General features: G+C 37.5%; 1 protein-coding gene across 2 annotated transcripts in view; it reads left to right on the top strand.

Moving 5' to 3' along the window:
• LOC131668500 (phosphatidylinositol 5-phosphate 4-kinase type-2 alpha) overlaps window positions 1–27,305 on the top strand; it is a 681,877-nt gene that overhangs the window by 340,125 nt on the left and 314,447 nt on the right. For both annotated transcript variants that reach the window (XM_058942741.1, XM_058942732.1), the window contains one exon: window positions 16,322–16,621. In XM_058942741.1, the coding sequence (XP_058798724.1) occupies window positions 16,322–16,621 (300 nt within the window). The remainder of the gene's footprint in view (window positions 1–16,321; window positions 16,622–27,305) is intronic.

Genomic DNA, 27,305 nt, shown 5'->3' with positions numbered 1-27,305 from the left:
TGCCGTGGATCAAGCAGCTTGCGGCGGTCCAGATAAGACGAGAGTTGTGAATGAACGAGCCTGTCAAGCACCTTCGATACCTCAGATAACCTTGCTATCGGTCTGATGTCCGATAAAAGAGCGGGCAAAGGTATTTTGGCAAGAGGGGTGATGAGAGATCGTTTCCATGAGGTCGGAAAAACGCCGCACTGTAATGATTTGTTGGCAAGATGTGTAAGAGACGAGAGACAAGTGGAAGAGACGAGTTTAAGCATCTTGACAGACAAACCATCGGAACCGAATGTTCTGGACGAGGACAAATTTAGTGCATCCATAACCTTCTGGCTAGTGACCTCATGAAATTTGAATGGGGAGTGGGCGTGAGGAACATTTGGGTGACTCGCTAAAAGGGCGTCAAAAAAGTCACATGTCATGGAAGGAGACAAGTTAAACATATTTTCAAAGTGGGTGTTTATTACGGCTGGGGGAAAAAATCGAAACGGGAATGAAAGAGCGTGCTTTGTGACTCCCAAGTTTCGTAACTCGCTCCATCTGGCCTTACTGGAGCTTGCGGAGGACAGTCTGCTTGAGATGCATGAATTTTTTGCTGAGTCGAGGACATTTGAGACTTCATTACGTAGTCTTCGATACCCAACGGCGTCACTGACCGAGCGGGGAGGAGGATGCCAGTTTATAGGCAGCGTCATGCCTTTTTATAAGGGCGAGAATGCTCGGAGTCACCCAAGGTTTACGCCTAGAAGACAACTTAATGCACCTGAGAGGGGCTATCTCGTCGAAAGACTTTATAAGGACTTTGGGTAAGAGAGTGCACCGAGTTGTCAAGGGAATGCAGGTCAGCATCGATCGACGGATCGGAAGAGCGCTTCAGTCGTGCTGGAGATTTGTCGACCAGACACGAGAGAAGGCTGCTGAAAGTCTCATTTAAGGCTGCTTGGTCTACCCGAGTTAAACCGCGGAACCTAATGACTCTGGTGATATGCTTGTTAGTAGTGAAACGATAGGTGAGCGAGATGAAATCATGGCCAGTAATAAAGGGAGTATCAGATTTTCCAAATGTCTGGATGGCATTTGGGTCTTTCACTATGAAGAGGTCAAGAGTAGTGTGGGAAGGGGGATTTATATCAAGACAGTGATGTGTGGGATCAGTGGATACGAATTGGAGGTTGTGTAGGTCAACGAGAGATCTCAAAGCTCGGGCATCAGGCAGATAGCTGGAACTTAGGTCCGCGTGAAAATCACCGGTAATGATGACATTTCCGTACAGAGGGAGGTAAGTGGCCAGGTAGTTGAAAAAATGTGTGGGAGAGCATGCAGAGGGACGTCTGTATACCACCGCCATCAAAAGCTTGGTCTTGTCGGACTTTATTTCACCAAGAATGAATTCAGGCGTGTTATCAAAAACTGGATCTGAAGTAGCTAGAAAACTAAATTTAAGATAAGATTTGACGTACTGGCCAACCCCGCCGCCCTGCTTTCCAATTTGGTCAAGCCTGAAATAATTGAAATCGGGGAGGGAGAAGTGTGAGTCAGAGATATCAAGTGAGAGGAAGGTTTCAGTAATGGCTATGACATCAAAATGTGTAGAAAGAGCTTGTGCTTCAAGAAGAGCAAAATGACAGGGGGAATTTAGTCTATTTATATTGAAGTGGCCGACAACGAAGGAAGCAGAGAGTGGGGATATGGTCCTGGATTAGTTGGCATCATGAACCAGAAACTGGAGGAGATGAATTTGGGATAGCTTGAGATAGCTGAGCTGGAAAGACAGACACTGTCGGGCTAAAATAACTGTCCGTTGTGTTAAGTTGCGGAGCAAGGTTTTTTAGGATGACGGCAGTGGTTCGCTGTTTGATAACCTGAGACGCGAAATTGAGGTTGAGTGGCGCGTGTCTTCGAGTGCAGCCACTGATATGGCACCAGAGCGCGGAGCGGCCGAGATAGGAGGCTAGCCGGGAGGCAAAGGCGTACAGCTGACAAGGTCACTCTCCGACATTATGGGGATAGGGGTGGAACGCGTGTTCTCCCGCATATGGACGACCATACCCGAGACGAAAAGCCGCGCGAAACCTAGCTCACAACTACGCGCAAGCGCCTTCGCAAAGTAATTGTGGATCAGCTGGGGTAACAGTTGGCGAATGAAAACGGGATTTCCGAGACCGCACTTAAAAACGTCCCTCGGCGTCTTCTCAGTGAGCTTCCCAGAGCACTCCAAAATGACATCACGCACCACCGTTGAGTCGATACGCACAACGAAAGCGGACGTATTATCGGTCGGGTCAGGACGAGAACGAGTGGCAGTGCATTTTCTGGTGACCGCTATGCGACCCATAGCGTTTGGGTAGCCATTCGCCTCGAAAAGCATACCGGTAACATCCTCCAGCGAACCCTGGAACTCCTGCGGAAGGCCCAGAATAAGGAGCTCGGAGCGATCCTTGAGACCCACTACAGACTTGAGGCTCTTCACTTCGTCGGCGACACGATTGACTTTGGTTAGGATGGAAGTCTGGGTGGCTCAAATCTCGTTCCGAAACTCGGTGAATTCATTATTCACGAAACCGGAAAACCATGCTGGCGGTTTGTCGCCCGTGGTAGGAGCCATGCTATCGAGCAAGTGGATTTGGTCCGCACTGGGGGAAGAATCTGTGGGAAGGGCGACCGATCGGTTAGTATCAGAGAAGTCACTCCGGAATTCCACCTTCAACGTCTTCGACGGGAAAAGCTCGCAAGGTGATGCCTGTCTCTTTCGGCCTGAGGATTCGACGAAAGACAAAGTGCCAGCTGAAGCAGAGTCGATTTGAGTGGAATTGTAAAAAGTCGATTTGAGTGGAAGGGGAGGGGGATTGTAAAAACACGCCACAGGACTAACGAGAGTTGGCCAAAACCGCAGACTCAATCGAACAGGTACGGCAAATAAAGGTCACAAGGTCAGGGTTTAAGGTTTTATCGGAACAGTGCTGATGGAAAGATCTATCACAGGCCTCGCACTGCAAGATATTGATACCCCGATAATTCAGCGCTTCACCACACTCGGCGCTTAAAGACAAGACCATTTGATAAAAGTGGGAGGTTTTGGAATTTAAAAACAAATTAAGACAAAAAATAGAAATTCATAAATTGTGTCAAAAAGTTTCCCATCTCTCCTCCCCGGGTCTCACAACTACACAAGAAACTGTAACGATGTAATTTGAAAGGACAGATTGATACGACAAATTGAAAAGTTTGAATTTCGTGCAAAAAATTTGAGTCACTGACCAGTCATAAATGGGAGCAGTGAAAAGTAAGGATTTAAAAGATTTGAAACTTGGCGCCTCAGTGGCACCAACTCAGTTAGTTAAGAATCAAAAATTGGTGGGAGATTGGGGAGTTAAATGATGCCATTTACAAGAGGCGGTAAAGGGATTAGCAAATTAATCTAGAAATGATTAAAATGCAAAAATAAACAAGTAGCTTATACGCAAAAATGAAATGAGAAAAATGATTGATGAAGCGAACGCAGAGAACTACATTACAAATTAAGTGAATGATAGAAAAGGAAACACGATTTGACACAGTCGATCGAATAAAATTAAAATTAAAATTAGAATTCAAATTGTCTAGCGTGTAGATAGCGCTAGATGAAAAATACAACAAAATTGAATTAAATAAAACAAAACAAGATGAAGTAAAATAAAAATAAAATTAAAACAGCCATCGCGATGTGTAGTGTGTAGTGTATAGAGTGTAGCGGTCCTGGTGTGGAGGCTGTATTGTCGTTTGCGTCGTTTGCAGAGATGTGTAGATCAAAACTCGTTATAGTTGGAGATTTGATGAAGGTTATGTTGTAACCAGGCAGGCGGTTAATTCATCCACTGGCCAAAAGATTGACTAAAATCCAAGAATTTTTATCAGAAAGCGCAGTGGCCAGCTGGACGAAATCGCCTGCAAAAATATACCGCTCGAGGAAGTGGCAAAAGTAAAAAAATGTTTATAAAAGAAGAGAGCCTCAAAAACTAGTGTGTCGTTACTCACCGAGAGAGAGAGAGAGAGAGAGAGAGAGAGAGAGAGAGAGAGAGAGAGAGAGAGAGTAAAGGAACTATGAGAAGGACATGAGAATAGAAGACTTATTTGTCCATTTGTCCAAAGAAGAGCAGTCACACGAAAGCTATTAAACAAATTGACCGTCGAGAGAAAATTTCGATCGATCGGTGGAAGTCTGATTGTCGCGCGCGAGTTGCTTCGTTAAATACTGAAAACCGTTGGTGTTCGCGGAGTTCAATCCTTCGCGAACTATGATAACTGTAAGGAGTGCCAGCAATAGTTTTCTCATCGCCCTTGTCATCCGGGCGACCCTCGGACAATAAGTCGGCAAATAGCTAACATCATCCACGCCGAGTGTACGCCGCTTTACCACTTGCAGCAAGGTTATATCGACAACCGATACCTTCATCACCGCGAGACTCCAGCGTGCAAATCGGTCACCTGCGGTCAGCAGGCCATTCAGCCCAAGCCAACGAGCAACGGTCGCCATTTCTGTCGCCGCCGCTCTTCCTCCTTCGGGGTTCAGCCAGCGGATGATATCAGTAGGTTAAAACTCAGGATTTTTTCTCTCTCTACCACACCAGCTCTCGCTCGGGCATGAGATTGCGTATTCGCGCGAATTTACGTAGTTTGTGTTGAATGAATCATCTATTAGCCTTGTCTTTCTGCGCACGGTGATCTTACGAATTGCGTCGAGTGACTTCGCTCGCGCTTCTCGCCCTTGAGTGTATTCATCTATCGTATCGCAAACACTCAACAATTGAACAAGTAAACAATAGTAACTTAGCTGAAGGGATCTTTTCTGAAGCAACACTATGAGCTGTTAGAAACACATACAAAATAGATCATTCCAAGTAAAAATAAATTAATGTCTATCGAAATTGCAGTCAATTAATGCAGGGGTATCGCAAGGTAATATATTAGGTCCAACACTGTACCTAATGTAAAGTTCAGATCAACCGAAATCTCTATGACAACAGCAAAACACACGGATGATATTGCTATGATTATATCACATCCAGAGATAAAAATGACAACCGAAACTCACAAGCATTCAAAACTGGTTAAACTCATGGAGAATTGCAGTGAATAAAAATAAATCAGTACAAACAATATTAACAATTATCTCACTGGCCTCCAACTATCTCTTAATAAGAACAACTAATTAAAAAACTTAACATTACTACTTGTGTTATTATTGTAAATATTTTTTTTTTCATAGTTTTGTGACGGGCGAATCGATCGTTGAGTTCGATCGCCCTGTTCGCCTCTCTCTCTCTTCCTCGTGCTTTCCCCTGAGCCGCTTCCACATCGGTCTCGGTTGATGAAAACCGAGTATCGACGCACGATGTGGCTTTGTTGCAGGTTTGATTCCTGATCGGCGGAGATGCCTGGCGTTGGAGGGATGGAGCGAGAGTGGGGAACGGAAGAGTGAGAGAGGTAGTGTCGCCGGCATGAGTCGTACGTGTGTGCGTAGCCGGCGGCGCTCGGCCGTTTTGGGTATCTATAGGGAGGGGCGCGTAAGACGTCGTGGAAAGCGCGAGATCGCGGGAGTAGTAGGGCTTTGACCAGCAACGAATTCCGAGCTAGTTGAGCCTCGCGACAAAAACAAGTGTGTGAATAGTTGATTGCCATCGAATGACCATCATTAAATAGGAAGACCAGCTACATCCACCTAGAGATCCACCGTTGGAGGACTACATAGTGGGCCCAGCAGACGTGGACTTCCACAGCAGCGCTCCCTCCTAAGGTCAGGTACTCGTTTTCGTTTCTTGGTGCGCGCCTTCTCTCTCTCCAAGCATCGTATCGGCCGGACACGGACGAGTGGCTGCATGCGTAAATTCGCATCGCACTTGCGGGAATTCGCGGAACAGTTGTAAGGCGATGTTCTGTTTCTTGTGCGTTAATTCGTACAGAACGGACTAGCCCGGACTTGGCCGACGCACACGTCAAATGCCGTATGTAATTGCTGTTTTTAATAAAGTGTAAATATATCCGAAATGATGAGTTTATTTGTGAAACCTGTCTCTCTCGTAATTAGATAAATCGCGATCATCGACACTACCGGACGACATAAGCCCTCGTTAATTTTCCGCGATGAAGCGAATGTGCCTTCCGAGCCTTCCCCCTTAAAATAATTTGTGACGCGACGTTGTTCGGGCTTATTTCCCATACAGAATTCAAAATTATTAACGAACGTGTTTTAGTTTCAATAGATAAAATGTAAATAATCACGGAGTGAAGAAAATAAAAATTTTTTCTATAGTATAGTAATAGCTAAAATACTTACTTTTACGTCAATAAATGTGCCGCAATGCTGGTATCTAACTGCCATACTGGTTTCTTAAGAAAGTCATTTACACCACCATGTGATGTGAGATATGATCCTAGGCTGCGAGAATCGCGTGCCGATAAATAAGAACTAGTGATGACTTTTCTCAACAGCAAAAGCTGGGTAACGTTGTTTAAGTTCAACTTTACGTACTCATCTCGATCATTTATCAGAGCTGTCAAACGTATTTTTACTGTCGGTATCACTACTAGCGTTAATATGAGGGGTGTTGAAAATATTTATTTATAACGGAGGAATATTCTAAAATCTGTCATAACAACATCAAAAGAGATGCTAATAGTGAAACTGGTCTTAGAAACTAGAATTAGTGTTATGAATTTTTATAAAAATATCGACAAACGAAGAATGTTTCAGTTTTTTGTACTATTAGAACTTACAGATGTAATCCACTTTATCAAACTCAAAAATTATTTAAAAAGCAACCTAAACTAAAGTTAGACACGCATTGTGGCAACGTTATCTAAACTCGTATTTGACAACTATTTGGAACTTATGCGCAATGTTTTAGTAACATACATAAAGAAAATTAACATAGTTCATTGCTCTTGTCACAGCAATGATGGTAAAATGTTTTACAAACGAATAAACCAAACAACAAAAATATATAGCAATAACTGGACTATTTAATAGGGCAACCTTTAGACAACATTCTCAAAACATTTCTAAAAAATTCCATGTTTCATGGACGTTTTACGCTTACAAATTGAAGTCTGATGAACAAGTTTTATATACATTTCTTTCAATTTTTCCCATAGAATCGATTACCGTGATTAGTTTTCAAAAATAGTGACTTCTTGGGTATTTGTTTAAATAACTTTTTATGAATAATTGCAAAAGGCAAAAAAAACACTTTTTTTCGATGATTTATGCTATCAATGGCATAGTTAGTTTGACGTTCTTTTCCAGTTACGGCTTAGGCCTTAATGGCTTAATAATTACGTTTTCGTTCTTTTCGTAATTTGAGTTATTGTGTTATTTGTTATTATGAGTATGTATATCGTAACAATCTTCTGGGAGATAGTGGCTACGCTCTCTCTTCTCCTTTATTTACTCCAGTTTTCAATGAACTTGAAGGATCACATCCGTCCAAATATATTAATGAGCTTATGGAAACGCGCCGTTATGTTGAGGAGAATATTGGAATATTAACTTACTTATGAATGACTTTAAAGAAATTTTGAAAATTGCATTATATGCTCGAAATGATAACAAACATTATAGAGTTGTGTCAGTTTCATTGATAAAATTTACAATTTCAAATCAGTATTGTACTTTTTCAAATGTGGATTCTATATTATTCCGTAACAAAAAAGATGTTCAATTTAATTTATTTTTCTATAAAATAAGACTTTGGAAGACGTGATTTGTAAATAAAATTATTATTTATTCAAAGAAAGCTTATAGGAGTACAACGTTAACACACGAAAGATGAAGTAAAAATAATTGGAAGTGAATAGGTTGAGATTTTAGACAAGTTTTTAAAGCAAAATTAAAAACCTTGTAATTTTGAAAAATACAACGACTGGCGCGGAGAAGATTGCTTACAAACAGTGTTATGCACGTACAAACAAGAAACGGCAACGCCACGTCTGACGTTAATCCTTTATTCCGCTGAAGTTTTAAATGAAATGGCTTGATCGACGGTTGCTGATCAATTAGATTAGGTCGGGATTGTAACTTTATTGGCTTTCCCGATACCCTTTCCCGTAATCTTCCCTTCTAAGAATGGTAAAGGTCGCCCATTCCAAGGCTTCATCTGGGACTGGCATGCGGGGATTGGTTCTGTTTGATTGTTAGCTGACGTCAGATGTTTTGTTGCCAATATTTCCAAAGAATGAAACGACAAAACATTCTGGTATTTTGCCCTTAAAAGTAAAAGATTCTTCCGTTTCCACGACGGTTGGTTTGCAGAAACGAACAAGAATAAAAGCAAGAGTTAGATTAAGAGTACAAAGCACAAGAAAATAAAATAAATCTTAAGGTTTGATGCTGTCAGAACACGTCGCATGCAACAAATCGGCAAATGACAACATTGGAGCTCCACTGGTTATGCCACTTATTATAATAATCAATAAATAAACATCGCAATTCAATTTACGAACAATTTACGAATTTTTATTATTCAATTAATCTACGATGAACTGTAATCCGCAACATGGAGAAAATTCTGAAAGATGCAAAAAGGTGCGTTTGATATGTACCACACTTCCGAGTTGATATCATATTAGTCATTTCGATGCAGCTACTAAAACTGGGGAGTTTTACTAAATGATCTATTAGAAACACGCCCAGATTTGTTGGAGTCGCTGCTCAGTATTTTATTACGTTTTCGACAGTTTGCCATCACGGTAAAAGTAGATATTATAGATATATTTTTGCAGGTTAGGATAATCGAGAGAGATCACAAAGTGCAACGATTTCTGTAACGAGGTCCTGATCGTGATCGAGAACCAAATTTGTTTTTTTTAAATTTCCACGTTAACTTACACTCTGTCTATTCCATTAATTTGTAACGGAGAATCTCGGCTAGTCCGATTTCGTCCGTTTGGCTCTTGCAAATGTCCGTGCGCCGTGCCAAGCTGAGAGTGTCTGCGTGTGGCACGCACACTCATGCTTGGATTTTTGTTTACGAGGTACTGTATGCGGACTGAATTGACGGCTGGAGCGATCGAGATGGCGCAGAAGAAAAGAGAGAGAGAGAGAGAGAGAGCGCTCGAGTTGTTGGTCATCGCGGAAAATTCGAGAGAGTATCTGCTAGGCTTTGGGCAGAGAAAGTCGTGCGCGCGGATTAAGCCGAAGTCAACGGTTTTTACGAAGTTGGCCCCGCAACCTCGTTAACACTTTTTGTTTCCGGAGACACGCCCGGTGCGTGGACGAGTATTGGAGTGTGAGGCTGGGTCGCGCCCAGCCGTATCCCGAAGGATACCTGGCACCGGTGCATGTGGGTAACCGGCGAGGTGCGCGGGTGCGCCCGTGAGTAGTTTTCGACGTTGCTGCAGTACCGAGTAACAGAAGGACAGTGGAAGCAACAACAACAGCAATCAACGAGCGAAATAACAGTTAAGACAGCAAGATTGATAGAGTGACCGAGAGGACGCGCAAGAGAACAAATAGCGACGACAATAACACCAGCGAGGCAGTCAGTGAGAAGGGGCGCACCAGTGACATCACACTGTAAAGCGTTCTAGCCGCCGGAGAGACTGAAAGTCGAGGTCGGTGCCGTGTTTCCTCTTATTTCTCTCTCTTGCATGTTTGGGCGCCAGCTTTTAAGTATTTAGGTAAACTTGAAACTCAAAAATTTACAAGAGAATTATAATCAATTTACGCAGATAGAATTTTGAGTTTCTTGAGTCTGGAGTTTTCAATAGATGTGCTGAGGAGTTCGCTGATTAGTTGATTTGGATGGTTCAGTAGTCTGGTTTTGAATTCTTTGTGGAATGTTATTATTTCTTCTTTCACGGTTGGTAGCTGAAGGTCGTTCCAGATTATTTCGTTTGGTACAACCAGGGAGCTTGTACGACGTTTCTTAGTACTTTTGATTAAAATCTTTCAATTATTTTAATATTTGAATTTGAAAAGGCATCCCACAGTTGGATGCCGTAGGTCCAAGTTGATTTAAAAACAGTTTTATAGAGAAGCAATTTATTCTCAGTTGAAAGTTTTGATTTCCATTCTATTAGCCAGTACAACTTTCTTAGTTTAAGGTCTAATTGTTTACGTTTGGTGAATATGTGCTCTCTCTATGTAAGCCGTCGATCCAAATGTATTTCTAAATATTTTACATGGCTATTTTGTGAAATGGTTTTGTTGTATTGTGTAACTGTTGGACAAGTATCTTTTCGTAAAGTGAGGGTTGTGTGAGTGCATTTACTTTCATTATTCTTCATGTGTTGAGCTAGCTTTGAAGATTATCTAAATACTTTTGTAGGTGTTTCAATGCAGCAGATGACACCGAGTGTGACGTTAGAATAGAAATGTTCTACCTTGCAGGTATGATTTCAGCAACTCGTAGTGGTGAACAGGAAAATTATTCTTAACCTTGTGTAATAACCTTTCGTGCCAAACTTTATCAAAGACCTGGGCTATGTAAGAAAGACAGCAGAGCAGTATTGTTTTTCTTTAATAGATTTCCTCGCGGCAGATACTATCCTGTTCATTTGTTTTATAGTTGAGTGGTTACATTTAAAACCAAATCGACGTTCTAGGATAAGTATTTTTATTAAATATTATAAAGTTGATTCTAGCTAGGATTAGTTTTTGTACAGTAAAGTTTGAATTTTTTAACTACCATACAACTTTCCATAACGAATAGTCTGTTGCTCCTGTTGAGTCCAGTCAGCTGAGATATTTCTGTATTTGAGCATGTTTTTCCTTCTGTAAAATTTTATTTAATTTTTTAATTCCTTTATTTAGTTTAGTTTTGTCTTGATATTATCCGGTATTCTGATATCTTTTTCTTAGTATTCTCTTTTCTTTGTTTTCTTTAGCTATTTTGATGAGGATATACGTATAGTTGACTTCTGAGATTTTCGCTAATAACTGAGCAATTTTCTACAGCTTTATTTAAAAGTAGTTTATAATTAGTAATGTTGTTCTTTATATTTGTATTCGATTTTAGTGGTATGTCACACTTTAAACGTACATTGATGTTTTGATATTTTTCCTAGTTAATAATTTTATGGTAACGTTCTGAGCTAGTTATATTTCCATTTAATGTTATTAAGACTGAAGAATAGTTTTATGGGAATTCGAAGTAGGAGGATACCTTGAAAAATTTTTTGTTTGTGCCTTTGACATTTGCTAAATTAATTAGATCTGGGAGGTTGTTCATATCTGATGGCTAGTACGTTGGTTCGCCTGTTGATATTGGAATGTAGTTGTTTTTTTGCAAGACTTCATACAATACTCTATCTCTGTTTGTTGGAATCGGTGCTCTTGATCCCCACTATGAATGTTCTACGTTGAAATCGCCTCCTACTATGAATTAGTTTCTTAAGTAAGTTTTTTAAAATATTTCGTCTATATTTCTTTCATTATTTTTTTTTGGAAATAGCAGATGCAATTATTGGGCTATGTTTGTCTGTTATTGCGACACTAGTTGGTTAAAAGTATATTTCACTGGTGTGTATGTGTGCGTGTTGATTTATTTTTGTTTTTATTATGATTGAAGAACCAGATGATTACGAAAATATTAGTTTGATTTTCGAGTCAAAATCATTTCCATATAGCGCAATCTACGTAAAGAATGAAAACGTGGAGAGATTTGCCGTTGAAAAGCCTGAAGCTTCATGGAGCATTGCAAAGGATAGTTATATGGACGACTATCTTGCGCCGAGGAAATCAGTTACAGATATGTTGAGATGCATGCACGATACAATTCAGATTAACGGCGAAGTCAATTCCAAGATATATGGATGGGCGTCAAACGATTCGCAAGTAGTGAGCGATGTAGACAAATTAGACAAAGATATCCACAAACCTCTTCGATGGAAAAGAGCGGATACTAAGTTAATCCTAGAATAGAAACGCAGTCACACTTAGAAGATAACTTCCTCAAGCCAACCTCACCGATTTCAATATTCTTTTGACATGTTGTAGATCATAGAAAAATAAGTAATAGGTGTTTGTTTATTGGCGGAAAAATGCTTTGAGGGACTGACATCTGCCCTCAAAGTCCTTCCTCAAAAGTGATTTTTACAATTTATCACGAGTTCTAATTCATAGTTTAGAATAAAATAAATTTCATTTCACTTCTCATGTAAATACGGTACTATAAATGTGCATAAGTGTGACAAAGGGAAGCAAAGACCTATTTTACGTGCGAAGAGAAGTGTGGGCGGCGGCTATTCAAAAATGTCGGAAACAGGGACTCTCTTCAGAAGCGGGTCATCGGAGCGGCGTCTCAAGGCACCATATCAGCAATCCGGGAACGGTGAAGAGTGGTAAGGGGGGGGGCTCAAACTCTCACGCACACAAAATGGCGTCTCGGCGTCGACGCGCTAGCCAGTTTCGTGTAATCCGATCGCGTTAGCTTCGGGGGAATACGGAGTTTCAGCAAGGTTAAGTTAAAGATAACAGTTTATTAACGAAAATTATTATTTATTAAGTAATTATGGTCAGTTCCCCGGGTCAGCCCGAGGTCGATTCTCCGGTTGGCGACGGTTTCTACCCATAGCAGTCTACCTAATGTTCGGATTCTACTCGGAATTTCGTTAGCGGCGCAACGCGACACGATCGCATTCTGCTTTCGCGGTGAGCACGGTTTGTGTAGGAAAGCGAAGGGAATTGCAAGAAGATTAGAACAAAAGATGGCCACGGAATGGTCTGGCGGACTTCCGCTAATGCGCGGGTAAATCGGCGATCTCGCGAAGGTCAGGTGGCATTCCCTTTAATGCGAGGGTAAATTTGGTGATTGTGTGAAGGTCAAGCGGCGCTGGTCGGTTGACACGGTCTGGTTTACGGATGAGCGCGAAGTAAGGAAGAGAAAGAAAAGGAGTACTTACTCTTTATTGCCCGGATACCACGCCTACTGCTGCCCTTTGTCTGATTGCTGCGGATTTGCTATTACTACACTGCTGTCCTTTTTCGGATTGCTACGGATTTGCTACTTGCTGCTACTCTTCATCCTCTTACTGATTACTGCGTATTTATTACTACACTACACTTGCATCTTTGTCTGATTGCTTATCACTGTTACACTACACTGCTCATCGTCAAGCTGTTCCGCTGCTACTGCGGCGGCGTTTCGCGGCATCGCGTCGCTTCTCCTCAATTACCTCCTCTTACGGTCGCGGGTTTTTATCTCATTGGTCTAAATTGTTGTCAAGCCGATTATCAGCGCCGTCTATATTAGTCTTTTAGCCCACGCAATTTTATTACTGGTCGAGTTTTGGGGCCTAATTTCCTTATTTGTCGGTTAAATAGCATCGGTTTTACCCTATTCGCCAATCTACCCCTATCCTATTTATCATTGGTCGGTCTAGTCGTGCGCATTGGTCAGTCTAGTGTCGTTATCACCTATCCTTTATGCGCACACGCTCGTTAGGCCTTCCGGTCGCCCCTACATGATTATCGGTATCGTCTATCTTGCTTACACGCACGCTCTACGCTATCCCCCCGTTCGCCCCCGAGCACTCTCCTATCGGTCATCTTACTCGTACTCATACGCTCGGTTGCCCCTCTCTTGGTCTAGCTCAAGCTTGCTAACGAGCGCGGCACAACATGACCACCACTGGGCTCACGCGTTAACATCGCGTCCCATTACCGCTGTTCCTGTTGCTCCCCGGGGCGCGTGAGGTCAATCGTTCGTGTGTGTGTGTGTGTTTCGGACGGTCCTTCGGGTGTGCTAATTGGACGACCAGTGGTGTTAGTATGTATGTGCGGTGCTCTCTCGTGCTTTAGCCAGCAGGATCAGCTGATCTCGGCTGCGACCTTTTGCATCTCCTGGCTTCCTGAAGGAATGTCGATTCGGGTTGCTGTGCGTGATAGTCCGGGAGCGTAAGAGTCGTGCGTATCGATTTGAGCGGGTCCTGAGAGGTGTTTTTTCACGAGGTCTCGGGGCTAATCATATGCTCTTGTGTGAGCTAACGGCATCAACTGATCGGGCGTCCGCGTCCTCTTATCGGAAGAGGATTTCGCGTCAGCCCTGTAGGTCGAGCTTTTTTACGTGATGACGCATCATTACAACATAATAATTACGTATACATAAAATTTAAATGTAAAGACAAATAACTAATTTTGATGAGAATTAAAATGATAATTATAGAATTCAAAATTATAATATATATAAATATATATATATATATATATATATATATATATATATATATATATAAACGACTTCATATTTCATATATTTTTTGTGGTCATAGCTTATGCTTTTTCGAGTGAGAGCAGTGAAATAATCTCTTGAAAAATAAATCATTCATAGTTTTCTACAGTGAATGCAACTTCGATACAACGCATTTTTTGACAACATGATTCATCAGCTTCATCGAATATAACTAAATCCACAGTGCTCTAGGCTTGTTTAGCTTTTTTTCTTTTTTTAAAGTGACAAACTTATTATTAATCTATAATTGTATTAATCATAAAATTATCTAGAAACTCTTCAGAAAGACAAGTTTGAATAGTTTTCTTTGGATTTATCACTATTATTGTATTCATTTTTTTGTTACTTAACTTTAATTCAACATTATAATGATTTTTAAAACTAGTAAAGTTACTGTCCGATGGAACTGAATTATTAACTGTTTTCTTAAGTATAACGATTTGATGCTATTTGTTCCTTTTGCTTCTCTAGTAACTTATTAATCATATCAATAATTGTATTAGTATTCACATGTTTTTGTACTATAAAAAGTGCCACTGCTATTCGTTATGTCTCTCTCCCAGATCATAATATACTCTTGTAAATTAAATGTGTATTAATATGTATCACTAAGTTCCAGCGGGCTGAAGTAAGGTAGGTGAGAGAGAGAGAGTCGGACAGGGAGAGAGACAGGTTCGATTATCGAACGCGCGGACCGCAAGGAAGGCACTCAGTTTCTCGGCGCGAGAGATTTAGCTTGAGGGTTTCAACGCGAACACACGTGCACTGACCAGCGATCCGATCCCCTTTGTTTGATATACTCAAGCTTGCGGTGACGAAATTGACGACGATATCAAGAAGAGGAGAGCTTGGATAGTCTAAGGATCAAGGAAGAGAGCGAGAGTATCTGTGTGTGTGATGACCTTCTGCCACCGGTGTCTGCTTCTTCGGGGCCTTTTCTTTTTGTCGATTGAGTGCCTGCTGCGAACCAACTTCTTCGGGGCAGATTTGTAAGTACTGTCGCGCACCTTATCTCTCTCTTAAATTAGCTTCTTACTTTCTCTCTCTCTCTCTCTCTCTGCTTAGCCGCATATGCGTATATATATATTTCGTATTTATTTATTGTAGCACTTGTGTTATTGCGAATAAATACCTCATCTACTATTCTCGCGCAATTTTTTTTTAATTCATAAATCCGCCTATTCCGCGATCCCTCGAGTTTCGCGTTTAGGCGTACGAGTCTAGCGCCTCGACCTGGCATTGAGGCCACGACGCCCCAACAACACCTAGTGGACTGGAGTCCCAGGTAGTAGACAAGCCAAGCCATCCTGCCTAACCTAGCTCTGATTAATCACATTTCCTTACACTATCATTTATTATTTGTGTCAACGAGATAAATCTCCGCTACAGTACATTTCTGTTGTGATTTACTTTAATAGGGTCTGACTGGTTTTCTCTAAGAAGCTAATAAATAAGTAGTTAATAATTACCAATTTCACCAGTACCAATATAAGGTCAAATAGCAAAAAAAAATTGGCTCATCGGGTGTTTTATAATTTTGCAATTCCCGGTAAAAGTGTTTCGTTCTCACAATCACATTCAAATATGAAAATATCCATGCGATCTGCTAATAATGATCTAAAGTGTTAACTTTTATCTTAGGGACAGGTGTAAAAAAGAGAAATAATAATATTGTAAGATGACAGCCAAATAAGTACCAAACTAAGCAGTCTCTACGTTGCAAACGATACAATCATGACTAATATACGATTCATGCCTACATTTGAAAATCAAAAAACTCAAAATTTTCTGGCTAGGGTTAATGAATTAATCAATTCAAGTACTTAGTATATAAATACCGATCGTTTTCGATTTGAATGTATCGAGAGGTAATGTAGAAACGGATATATTTATTTTTTATTTCCTACTGTACTAGTCAGCATCAACTAATACGCTTCTAATTTTTTGGCAAGATCTAGTTTTCAATATATGATTAGAAAATGAATTTTAATCCATATGTCTACGAGTTTTCTTGTTATTTTTTAAATGATTCTTTATACTAACGTTAATTGTTATTCATTGATTTTATCATACAATAAAAATACTGTTATTTATATATAATAAAATATTATACTTGATTATAGTATATAGTAGAACGGCATGGGAAAACCTTGTTACCACAGTATCTGGGAATGTATAGATTGACCGTTGATGGAGTGGAACATTACGTTGTATCTATAAGAAATGTTTTTTCTAATCATTTGACAACGCATAAGAAATTTGATTTAAAAGGATCTACTGTAGATCGTGAAGCATCCGACAAGGAGAAAGAAAAGGATTTACCTACTTACAAAGATAATGATTTTGTAAAGGAGAAAACGAAGATTTACATCGGCGATGAAGCAAAGTCCAAATTAATAGAAACATTAAATGCTGATGTTGATGTAAGTATACATGTTTATATGAATCAAGATTGTCAATAACTTGTTGTAGAAATCAACTAAGTATAAGCTATGTATCACTGTTAAGTAGCTAAACTGGAGAAGCTTCATATAAGAAACCATCAGTTTGGCATCAAATTAGTCGTGATCCAATATTCCTGTATTTTAAGATTAGTACTCTTAGATTATAAGTAATGTGTTAGCTGCTCATTTTAATTGATCACACAAACACCTGAACTTTCATCTATCATACCTTTCTCCCCTATTTAAATATTTTATGTAAAATAACTGGAACAAACGACATTTTAACTATAAGATATGAAACTATTTATATGACAGCTATTATCGGTATTTAATAATAATTTTAACAATCATATTTTATACTTGATTCTTAATTTTTTTGTAATTGTGTACTATTTTCAATACTTTAAATATAAAGGATCTGAAGGTGCTTACATTAATGGCGAAAGGCGTATCATTAATGAAGATTGTGTTTTATGGAATTTTTAATTATTTAATTATTTAATTAATTAACCCTTTCAGTCACAAAAGCCATTATAATGGACCTAATTTCTTTTATTATTTTTGTCATACTTGTTTTATTTCATTAAAAATTTTAAACTCTTTTGCATTTTTAGAATATATGAGATTCTTTTTTTGAATCGATAACGCTTATTTGTTTCATCATATCGTTACCTTTGCACTACATCTTATTCACTCCACTGATTGACAAGCTCGAATCAATACAGGTTCTATTTATTTTCTCAAATATTCAGCGCTCATCAGTTATTGTCCAATAAATTAGAAGTAGGAGATAGCTACATTGTTCTGATTTTGTCACGTGTATAAGTTAATTATATCACAGACCGACAAAATTTTAAAATAGTCTGTACTTGGAGAGCAGAAAAGATACGAAGGTGGTCCGATAAGTACTTAGCCTCACCGCCCGATGGCGCCACTCTCGCAAGAAAAATATACTACCATGTAGTACAACCTTGTCGATGGTTACTGTCAAAATTTCAGCCGAATCAGACTCATAGTTCTGTTGTGACTGAATGTGAGAGCAGTATCGGTGGGTGATTCGATTCTTGTTTTTGGAAGGAAAATCGCGCAGCGAAATCAAAAAGCGCTTGGATGACCGTTAAAAATTAGTTTAACGAGTTTCAACGTGGTCGCACGTCGGTTTTTGATGAGCCACGCCAAGGCGTATCTCGAATTGTTAGATCGACGATTGAAGGTGCGCGAGATAGCTGAGATCGTACGCATTTCAAAAGATCGCGTGAGTCATGTCCTGCATGAAATTTTGGACATGAGAAAGCTGTCGACGCGATGTCGTACGTCGACTACCTGGAGACGGGCAAAACGGCCACAGGGCCGTACTATGCCGAATTATTGGACCGATTCGACGTTGAATTGCAGAAAAAACGGTCCCATTTGGCAAAGAAAAAAGTGCTCTTCCACCATGACAATGCACCGGCTCACACCTTCGCCGTCACCATGGCCAAATTGGTCGAATTAGGCTACGAACTGCTCCATCCATCGTATTCTCCAGATTTGGCCCCGTGCGACTTCTTTATATTTTCAAACTTGAAAAAGTCGCTCGCCGGGCAGAAATTTGAGTCGAATAAGAAGATAATCGCCGCTACGGAGGCCTCCTTTGCAGATGTCGAAGAAACGTATTTTTCAGACGGGTTAAAGAAGTTGGAGCATCGCTGGGCCAAGTGTATCGAACTAAAAGGAGACTATGTTGAAAAATAAAACGCCACTTCTCTAACATTTTCGTTTTTCTTTTGTACGCTAAGTACTTATCGGACCACCATCGTATTTCTGAAGGAATTTGATGCGCTGAATCTGAATCCGAACTCAGAATTGCTCCATCGCCCTCAAGTTTTGAGATATCCTAATCTAAAAGTATCAAAAACATATTTTTTTACTGTTTTCCAACTCCTATATCTTTGTTCAAAAATGTTTCCTAGCAAATTTGACCATGTTATTTAAAGAGCAACTTTTGCCGTTCAAAACATATTTCTTATTTTTTTCAATATAATTTTTTTCGATAGAGATATGACTCATTGAAATACGACAAATTTGAATTTTCGCACATGTTGTTGAAGCAGAGGAAGGTTTCAATGAAAGATAACAGTGGTAAACCTAATAAGATACAGGATTAGTGGGTTAAGGAATTTGTGATTCAGTGGTCGAGGTACTTGGGATGTAGCAGGCTGAGATTATTACCTAGCAGGGTAGAGGGTTTTTTTATCAAGGTACTTTGCGATATTATTTTATTTTTTAGTGAAGATTATCTTTAAGTGAAATTTTCCTTTGCTTAAACGGCATTTGCAAAAATGCCAATTGACATATTTCATTGTGTCATATCTCTTACGAACAAAAATGATATTGTATAAATGAGAAGTGTATTTTGAAGAGTAAGAGTTTTTCTTCAAAGTACCATCGTCAAATTTGCAGAATAATATTTTTCACAAATTTACAGCGGTTGGATATTAGTTAGAAATGTGTTTTTGATGCTTCTAGGTTAAGCTATATCCAAAACTGAGAGTGATGAAGCAATTCTGAGCTCGGATTTGGATTCAGTTCGGGTATACCACATCCGATCTGTGGGTGTGAAAACGTATTGGCCTCTGTAAATAGTAGTGGTAGTAGCTAAATCATATGCTATTAGAATGGAGTACCTTCGTACATGTGTATTAATATAATTTTTTGATGGCGCATGCACTTTTCTTCACACAGCAATTATGACGTACATGGGTAGTATAGCTATAATACATTTCAGCCCTTTTCCGGGCCACTAACTCTACTAAAAACAGCTAACAGTATGATTTGCTATATTCAACATTTATAACAAAGCAACACTTTACAATGTTAAATAATGTATATGACAAACTATTTGTTCAATAAAAAAAATAGTACTTTATAAATCTTATGAAATTTGCTAAGCTAGCACTTTCTAGTGCTACTTAATAACATATATACGAGGGTCATTTGAAAAGTTCGTGCAAAAATAAATCTGCTTAATTTTTTTAATAAATCTTTTTTATTTTTCAACATAGTCTCCTTTTAGGCTTAGACACTTCATCCAACGCTGCTCTAGTTTGTTAATCCCTTCCAAATAATAGGATTTGTCCAAGTCTGTAAAATAGGCATTCGTTTCTGCATTCACCTCCTCGTTTGAATAAAATTTTTTCCCCGCCAGCCATTTTTTCATATTAGGGAACAAATAGTAGTCCGACGGAGCCAAGTCTGGAGAATAGGGGGGATGTGAAACGAGTTGGAACCCTATCTCCGTCAGTTTTGCGGCCACAACCGGTGAGGCGTGAGCTGGTGGCGCATTGTCGTGGTGGAAGAGGACTTTTTTCTGGGCCATCAGTGAACGTTTCTCTAGCAACTCGGTTTTCAAGCGATTCAATAACGATGATTAATATTCGCCTGTAATGGTTTTACCCTTTTCCAGATAGTCAATGCAGATTATCCCTTGCGAATCCCAAAAGACAGTCGCCATAACCTTCCCGGCCGAAGGAATTGTCTTCGCCTTTTTCGGAGCAGATTCCCCCTTAATAACCCATTGTTTAGACTGTTCTTTGGTCTCAGGAGTATAGTGATGTATCCATGTTTCATTTACAGTGATGAAACGACGCTTAAAGTCTTGCGGATTTTGCTGGAACAGCTGCAAACCATTCTTACAACACTTCACACGATCTCGTTTTTGGTCAATCGTGAGTAATCGCGGCACCCATCTAGCGGATAGCTTTTTCATGTCCAAATGTTGGTGAAAATTATTATGTACCCGTTCGCTCGAGATGCCTACATTACTAGCAATCTCACGTACCTTCACTCTTCTGTCAGCCATCACCATATTATGGATTTTATCAATGATTTCTGAAGTGGTAACCTCAACAGGGCGTCCAGAACGTTCAGCGTCTTTTGTGCTCATATGGCCACTCCGAAAATTTTGAAACCACTTATAAACCATTCTAATCGAAGGTGCACAATCACCATAATGTTTATCAAGCTTCTGTTTAATCTCCTGAGGCGTTTTGCCTTTGAAAAAGTAATGTTTAATCAATACACGAAATTCTTTTTCGTCCATTTTTGTACAACCACTCGATTTCTTTGATTTAAACGAATGTAAAACGCAAAGTAATTGGCCGATCTGGCTGAAACTTGGTGTGTGCTCTTCCAAGATATGCCACTAACTGAAAATAACCTTGATACGCATAGTAGCGCCATCTCTCTGACTTTGCATGGACTTTTCAAACGACCCTCGTACAAATATATTGGAACCGCAAAAGATAAGTATTTAGGTAAGTCATAAATAAATTGAAAAGAAAGATGCTTTGAAAAACTATGTATAACGTAAAATACAGTACTTTTCCGTATGAAACAAATGTATGAACAAACAACACAAAAAAATGATCAATGAATGTTTGTTTTTTTCTTTATTCCTATCTAATTTTCAACAAAGACAATACGTAAATATAAGCTAGGTATTTTTACATAGTTGTATTCATCAGATTGTAAAAAAGACTGATTAACCATTTTTTTCCAAAAAAAATGAAAGAGTAATAAAGACTACCTCGTACTATTCTAGAAAATACGAGATGTAATCTGGAAATGATTACACAGCCACACAAAAAAATGGCAGTCTCAGAAACGCGACTATAGTACTTATATGTTTTTAGGATCACTACATTCGAATTCGGGGTCAGTTTGGCCCCATCAGATGTTTTTCAAGGTCAATTGAAGGTCAAATAATCAACATTTATAAAATGTTAACTAAAACTATGGTATCTTGGGTTTTGTTGATCGCTAAATTTGTTTGAAATATGTACAATTCAAAAAAATATCCATACAAATTTAAGCGTATTACTCTTTTTTATGATAACGATTTATTTTATTGACAAATAATCTACGAAATGGATTACGATTTCGCTTTTTCGATGTTGATGGTAGATCTCTTGTCAACCACCAACAGTACTCTGCTAACATATTTATGTCCCACTTATATCTTGGTGAAATCTCTACCTATTCTTTGCTGTAATCATCCAGATTTTCTGGAAACTCATCAATATAGAAATATAGAAAGTGTAATTCTAGATTCATTAAGCAGCCTTGACTTTTGTAACTATTTAATAAATTTAATATAATTGATTGGTAATTTCAGCTCTTATAAATACCAAGAAAACTTTCGATAACGTCCTTCAAAAATAAATATGCTTCTTTATCTGTATGATTCATTTTCGTAACAAAAATTTCATCATTTATCATCTTACGAATTTGAGGGTCATTGAAAATTCTTTCATTTACTTTAGCATCACTTAATTTGGGGAACTGATTTTATAAATACTTAAAGTAGCTACCATCTCTGTCCAAAGATTTTACCCATTATTTTATAAATCCCAATTTAATTTGCAGGTATTAACATTTTTTATGGATCAACCAGTGGCTTTTAATTTATATTCTTAGAATCCGAATTGAACGTCTTTCTTTGGAGCCAGACACTCTTTATGTAATGATTCTTTCTATTCTTGCTATCTCGTTCACGTAAATAGTAAGGATATTTTGTTTTCCTAGAAGTATTGTTCGAATTTTCAGATCCCCACATATTTGCCATTTACGATCGTCATATTTTATTCGGTTTCAATTATTTCTATGTTAATCCAATATTATCGAATATTTGATAGGAACAGCATAAACATTTATATTGTGTAAAAGGACACATTTTAAACTTTTCTTCCACGAATTGATGAACAATCTCCATTTGTTGGAGTTGTAACATCCTTTTTTTAAGCGATGTTACAATCCAATTATATCTTTGCAGTATATTATGGAAAATTCTTCGTCATTAGCGAAATAATCACGATATTCCTTATCTCTGTTTCGGTACTAAGAAACTTTAATTTTTTCAGCTTCATCAGTAGTTTTATTCAGCCATGAAGTCAAGTTCTCTATCTCATCATCCTTTAGTAGATTCAAATCGTGTATAAGATCATTTACTTTTTCTTGTGTAAGTGGACTTTTCTCATTCGTAGCATTGTAAGGAGTACATTCCTCGACACTTGTATTACTCGAACTGTCAAGATCATTGTTTCACCAGGCGATTTTTCTTTTTCTGCGATATGACGTATTCTTAAAATACTTTCTCCATTTCTCCTTTTAAGTTTTTACCTTGGTCAAGTCTTACCTTAAATATAACCTTATAACCTTAATTTGGAACCGAAAAAACCCAAGATACTATACTTTTAGTTAATTTTTTATAAATTTTGATTATTTGATCTTCAACTGACCTTAAAAAAGATCTGATAGGGTTGAACTAACCCTGAATTCGAATTCAGTGATCCTAAAAAAATAGAAGTACCATGGTCACTTTTTTGGGACTGACAATTTTTTTTAAGCCGTGTTATGACTCAAGCGGTAGAATGTGGTCGTATAAAGGCATGGGGTGTGGGATGGGTTCAATTTCCCGTGTACCTATTCTTTTTTTTAATTAAAAAAAATGTTATTTTATTTTGTCTTATAATTTTCGTTAATCCCTTCCCGTGCTACTTAGCTCGACGAAACTTCGGCCAAAGTGTTACGCATCAACGCGTGGTAAACAGATCAGACTGATGCGCGAGAAAGGTCACAATACGAGCCGAAATGTAAATGCCTTTGATATAGACACTTTTGCACGAAACTGCTGTTGTGGAAATAAACTCTAATACCATTAGTATTTTTTATTTATTTGTAATTGATTAATTACATTATAATTATTATACTATGTTATTCATGAGACTGGCTCCTCATATTCTTATGTTTGGGCCAAAATTTTCAACGGGAGTCAGAGTCGTTCAAGCACGGCAAGAGGTTAATAGTAAGTTGTATGTTAATTAAAAAAATTATTAAAAATTATTCAAGTCGGGATATTATGTTAAAATCTACAGACATAAAATTAACACTACTTATTACTAGCTACACTACCGTCCATAAAGATTTTCCATCCCCTTGCTGAAATCATCAAAACTTTAGAGTTTTATGGCTCAGTTTCTATAAAAGCTAGAAAATCCTGCGGGGTCTCATTTGCAAGGTCTTGCCAAGACCTTTCAAATGTTGTAAAACACAATTGATTTTACTTGTTTTTTGTACAACTTGTGACGTCATAAACAAATTGTTTTTTTTAATTTTTTCACATCAACTTCGATCCCGATTTATTTATATAACGGATTCTACGATGGAAAAACTGTATAAGCCATTCGATAGAGCTTTCAAAAAGCTACAAAATCCATATCCGGAAAATTATTTTACCTTTATTTTTTATGAGCTATATGGTGTTTTAGACAAAAACAAAGATTTTCAAAAAATGGGCTGTATTTTTTTTATTTTCAACTCTAAAGAAAAAACTCTCAGAAGAAAAAATGTAGTATTTTGCAAGAACCATCAAATGCGCCACTCAGAATTTAAAAAAAAAAAATTTTTTTTTTCACCTTTTTTAGAATTGAAATTTTTCTAGAAAAAAAACTGAAATTACATATATTTAATAAAATTAGTAAGTAACTAGTATTTATAACTGAATGGGCTTACAAACAATGATAACAAGATACATTTATTGTATTCGACGTTTGTAACAGAGGAATTTGCATTGTTTTCATTTTTAATGACTTTCTACAGTATTGTGCTCACCGATAATCACTGAGATTATCACTGAGTGTTTACGTGATTTGATTTACTTGACTTTCATGAATGTATACATTCTAGCAGAGAATACGTATGGAAATTCAGTCTCTTATCAGCTTTAATGAGTGAAATATCAATGTGTCCAATCTAGTCAGTAAATTATGCATGTATTTTTTGTTCATTAAAAATGACGAAAAAAAGAAACTAAAGCATTGAAGAGCGATCTGAGATAGTAGCCTTGCATAAAGTGAATAAAAGTAATAATGAAATTTCCAAAATTTTGAATATTCCAAGAAGAACAGTTGATTGTAACATTAAAAAATTCATAACTCAAGGAAATATCAAAAACAAAAAAATTTCAGGAAGTCCTAGGAAAACTACGAGCGCTACTGGTAAACACATTTGTAGTACAAGTACACATAATCCAAGACTCACTGCACCCGAACTTGCTGTTGAAACTCAAAAAGCGTATGATGTTAAACTTAGTGTTACTACGATAAAGAGACAACTTCATGAAGATGGACTATACGGTCGAATAGCAATTAAAAAGCCTTTACTAAAACCGATTAATAAAAAGAAACGATTGGCTTGGGCCAGAAAACATAAAATTTGGACCATTGATGATTGGAAAAAAGTTTTGTGGTCTGATGATAGCAAATTCGAGGTTTTTGGTAGTAAACGTAGATGTTTTGTGCGGAGAAAAAATAAGCAAAAACATTTAGAGAAAAATATGTGTGCTTCGGTTAAACATGGTGGCGGTTCAGTAATGGTATGGGGTTGTTTTGGTGGTTCTAAGGTTGGTGACCTTCTTAAAATTGATGGCAAGTTGAAAAAAGAAGGTTACAACAAAATTCTTGAAAAAAATGTTGTATCTTCCGGAACAAGAATAATTGGTCACAAATTTACGTTCCAACAAGATAACGACCCAAAGCATACTTCAAAATTATGTAAAAGTTATCTTGCTCAATTGGAAAAGAAAGAAAAATTAGTTGTGATGGAATGGCCACCGCCCTCTCCTGATCTTAACCCTATCGAACTGTTATGGGATGATCTAGATAGAGCTGTAAGGAAGGTAGGACCTACTTCCCAGAAGGATCTTTGGAATATCTTAGAAAATGAGTGGAAAAAAATGAGTGCAGAAACTTTAGAGAAACTTGTAGCACGAATGCCTCGAATTTGCAAAGTAGTTATAACAAACAAAGGTGGACTTTTCGATGAAAAAACGTTTAAATAATTAGTATTGTTTCGTTTTTGTTTACAACTGAAATTTATATTCAGATTGTGATAATATATTAATTACAAGCGTTATTATTATTATAAAAAATGAAATTATTATTGTAATGTTATTATTGAAACGTTGTAATAAATAAATTTTGTAGAAAAATTGTAACCAAATTATGTTAATCTATTCTGAGTAAGTAATAAATTATGGTTCAATAAATGTATCTTGTTATCATTGTTTGTAAGCCCATTCAGTTATAAATACTAATTACTTACTAATTTTATTAAATATATGTAATTTCAGTTTTTTTTCTAGAAAAATTTCAATTCTAAAAAAGGTGAAAAAAAAAATTTTTTTTTTTTAAATTCTGAGTGGCGCATTTGATGGCTCTTGCAAAATACTACATTTTTTCTTCTGAGAGTTTTTTCTTTAGAGTTGAAAATAAAAAAAATACAGCCTATTTTTTGAAAATTTTTGTTTTTGTATAAAACACCATATAGCTCATAAAAAATAAAGGTAAAAAAATTTTCCGGATATGGATTTTGTAGCTTTTTGAAAGCTCTATCGAATGACTTATACAGTTTTTCCATCGTAGAATCCGTTATATAAATAAATCGGGGTCGAAGTTGATGTGAAAAAATTAAAAAAAAACAATTTGTTTATGACGTCACAAGTTGTACAAAAAACAAATAAAATCAATTGTTTTACAACATTTGAAAGGTCTTGGCAAGACCTTGCAAATGAGACCCCGCAGGATTTTCTAGCTCTTATAGAAACTGAGCCATAAAACTCTCAATTTTTGATGATTTCAGCAAGGGGATGGTAAATCTTTATGGTCAGTCAGGTCATCGGTCATCGGTCATCATCAGTCATCGGTACAGTCAGTGTTGCAACAGGCATGCAACACTAAAATTTTTCAACATTATAAGCGACTCTGCACCTATCGATGTTCAATTTTTTTGCAATGGCACAATAACTCATTTGAAGTTTATGAAGTGCAATGATCTTATTACGCTCATGTACATCTAGATTTCTCAATTTCACTATGGTCACTACACAGTACAGAATTTGTTACTCGTGTTCAAAATTTTCACTATCAAATAATATGTTTGTAGCCAGATGTACAAAAATATTTGAAAATTTATACTTGATTTGATAAGTAGAGTTTTTTTAAACGCGGTTTTTGTAAAAACGTTCATTATTCTTAAACGTGTTGGATCTATTCTATACTAAGTAGTCAATTATTAAACTGAATATCTTATATAAATTTATAGTTATTTTTTACATATTCTAAACCATCCTGACAATATTATTATTTTTTTTAACAAATTAATTTTCGTCACCGAAAAAAAGATGAAAAAAATTTTTTCGCACAAATTATAATTTTTTTACGCAAATTATTCTAAAAGTAAAAAAGAACATTGTTATGACTCAGAAAATATTTTTTAAGTTTTTTAGCGTATCAGCTTAGGGCCAAAAAAGTTGAAAAATATTTTGATTTTAAATCGAAAACGAAATTTCACAGTATTCTATGTAACAAACGAAACATTTTCTTTCATATCCGTTTTTATCTATCATTTAAATGTATAAAGATATGAAAAGTCGAAGTAAAGTGTGAAATTTTAGGGAAACAACTGATACTGGCGTAATATTGAATAAAAATAATTCTTTAATGATAATGAGTGATAGGGTTTGCCAAAATGCCATACTTCAGATTATCATGTAATTTTTCTTTTTAAACCGAGCAGGGGATTAAAGATGGACAAGAATTTCTAGAACTTTCAGTCTTGAATTATG

This window comes from Phymastichus coffea, unplaced genomic scaffold (assembly GCF_024137745.1).
Source record: "Phymastichus coffea isolate CEN01 unplaced genomic scaffold, Cenicafe_Pcof_1.1 PCOF00006, whole genome shotgun sequence".
Taxonomy (NCBI): Eukaryota; Metazoa; Arthropoda; class Insecta; order Hymenoptera; family Eulophidae; genus Phymastichus; species Phymastichus coffea.
Note: the sequence above shows the minus strand (reverse complement) of the source record. Positions and strands in the feature narration are given on the sequence as shown.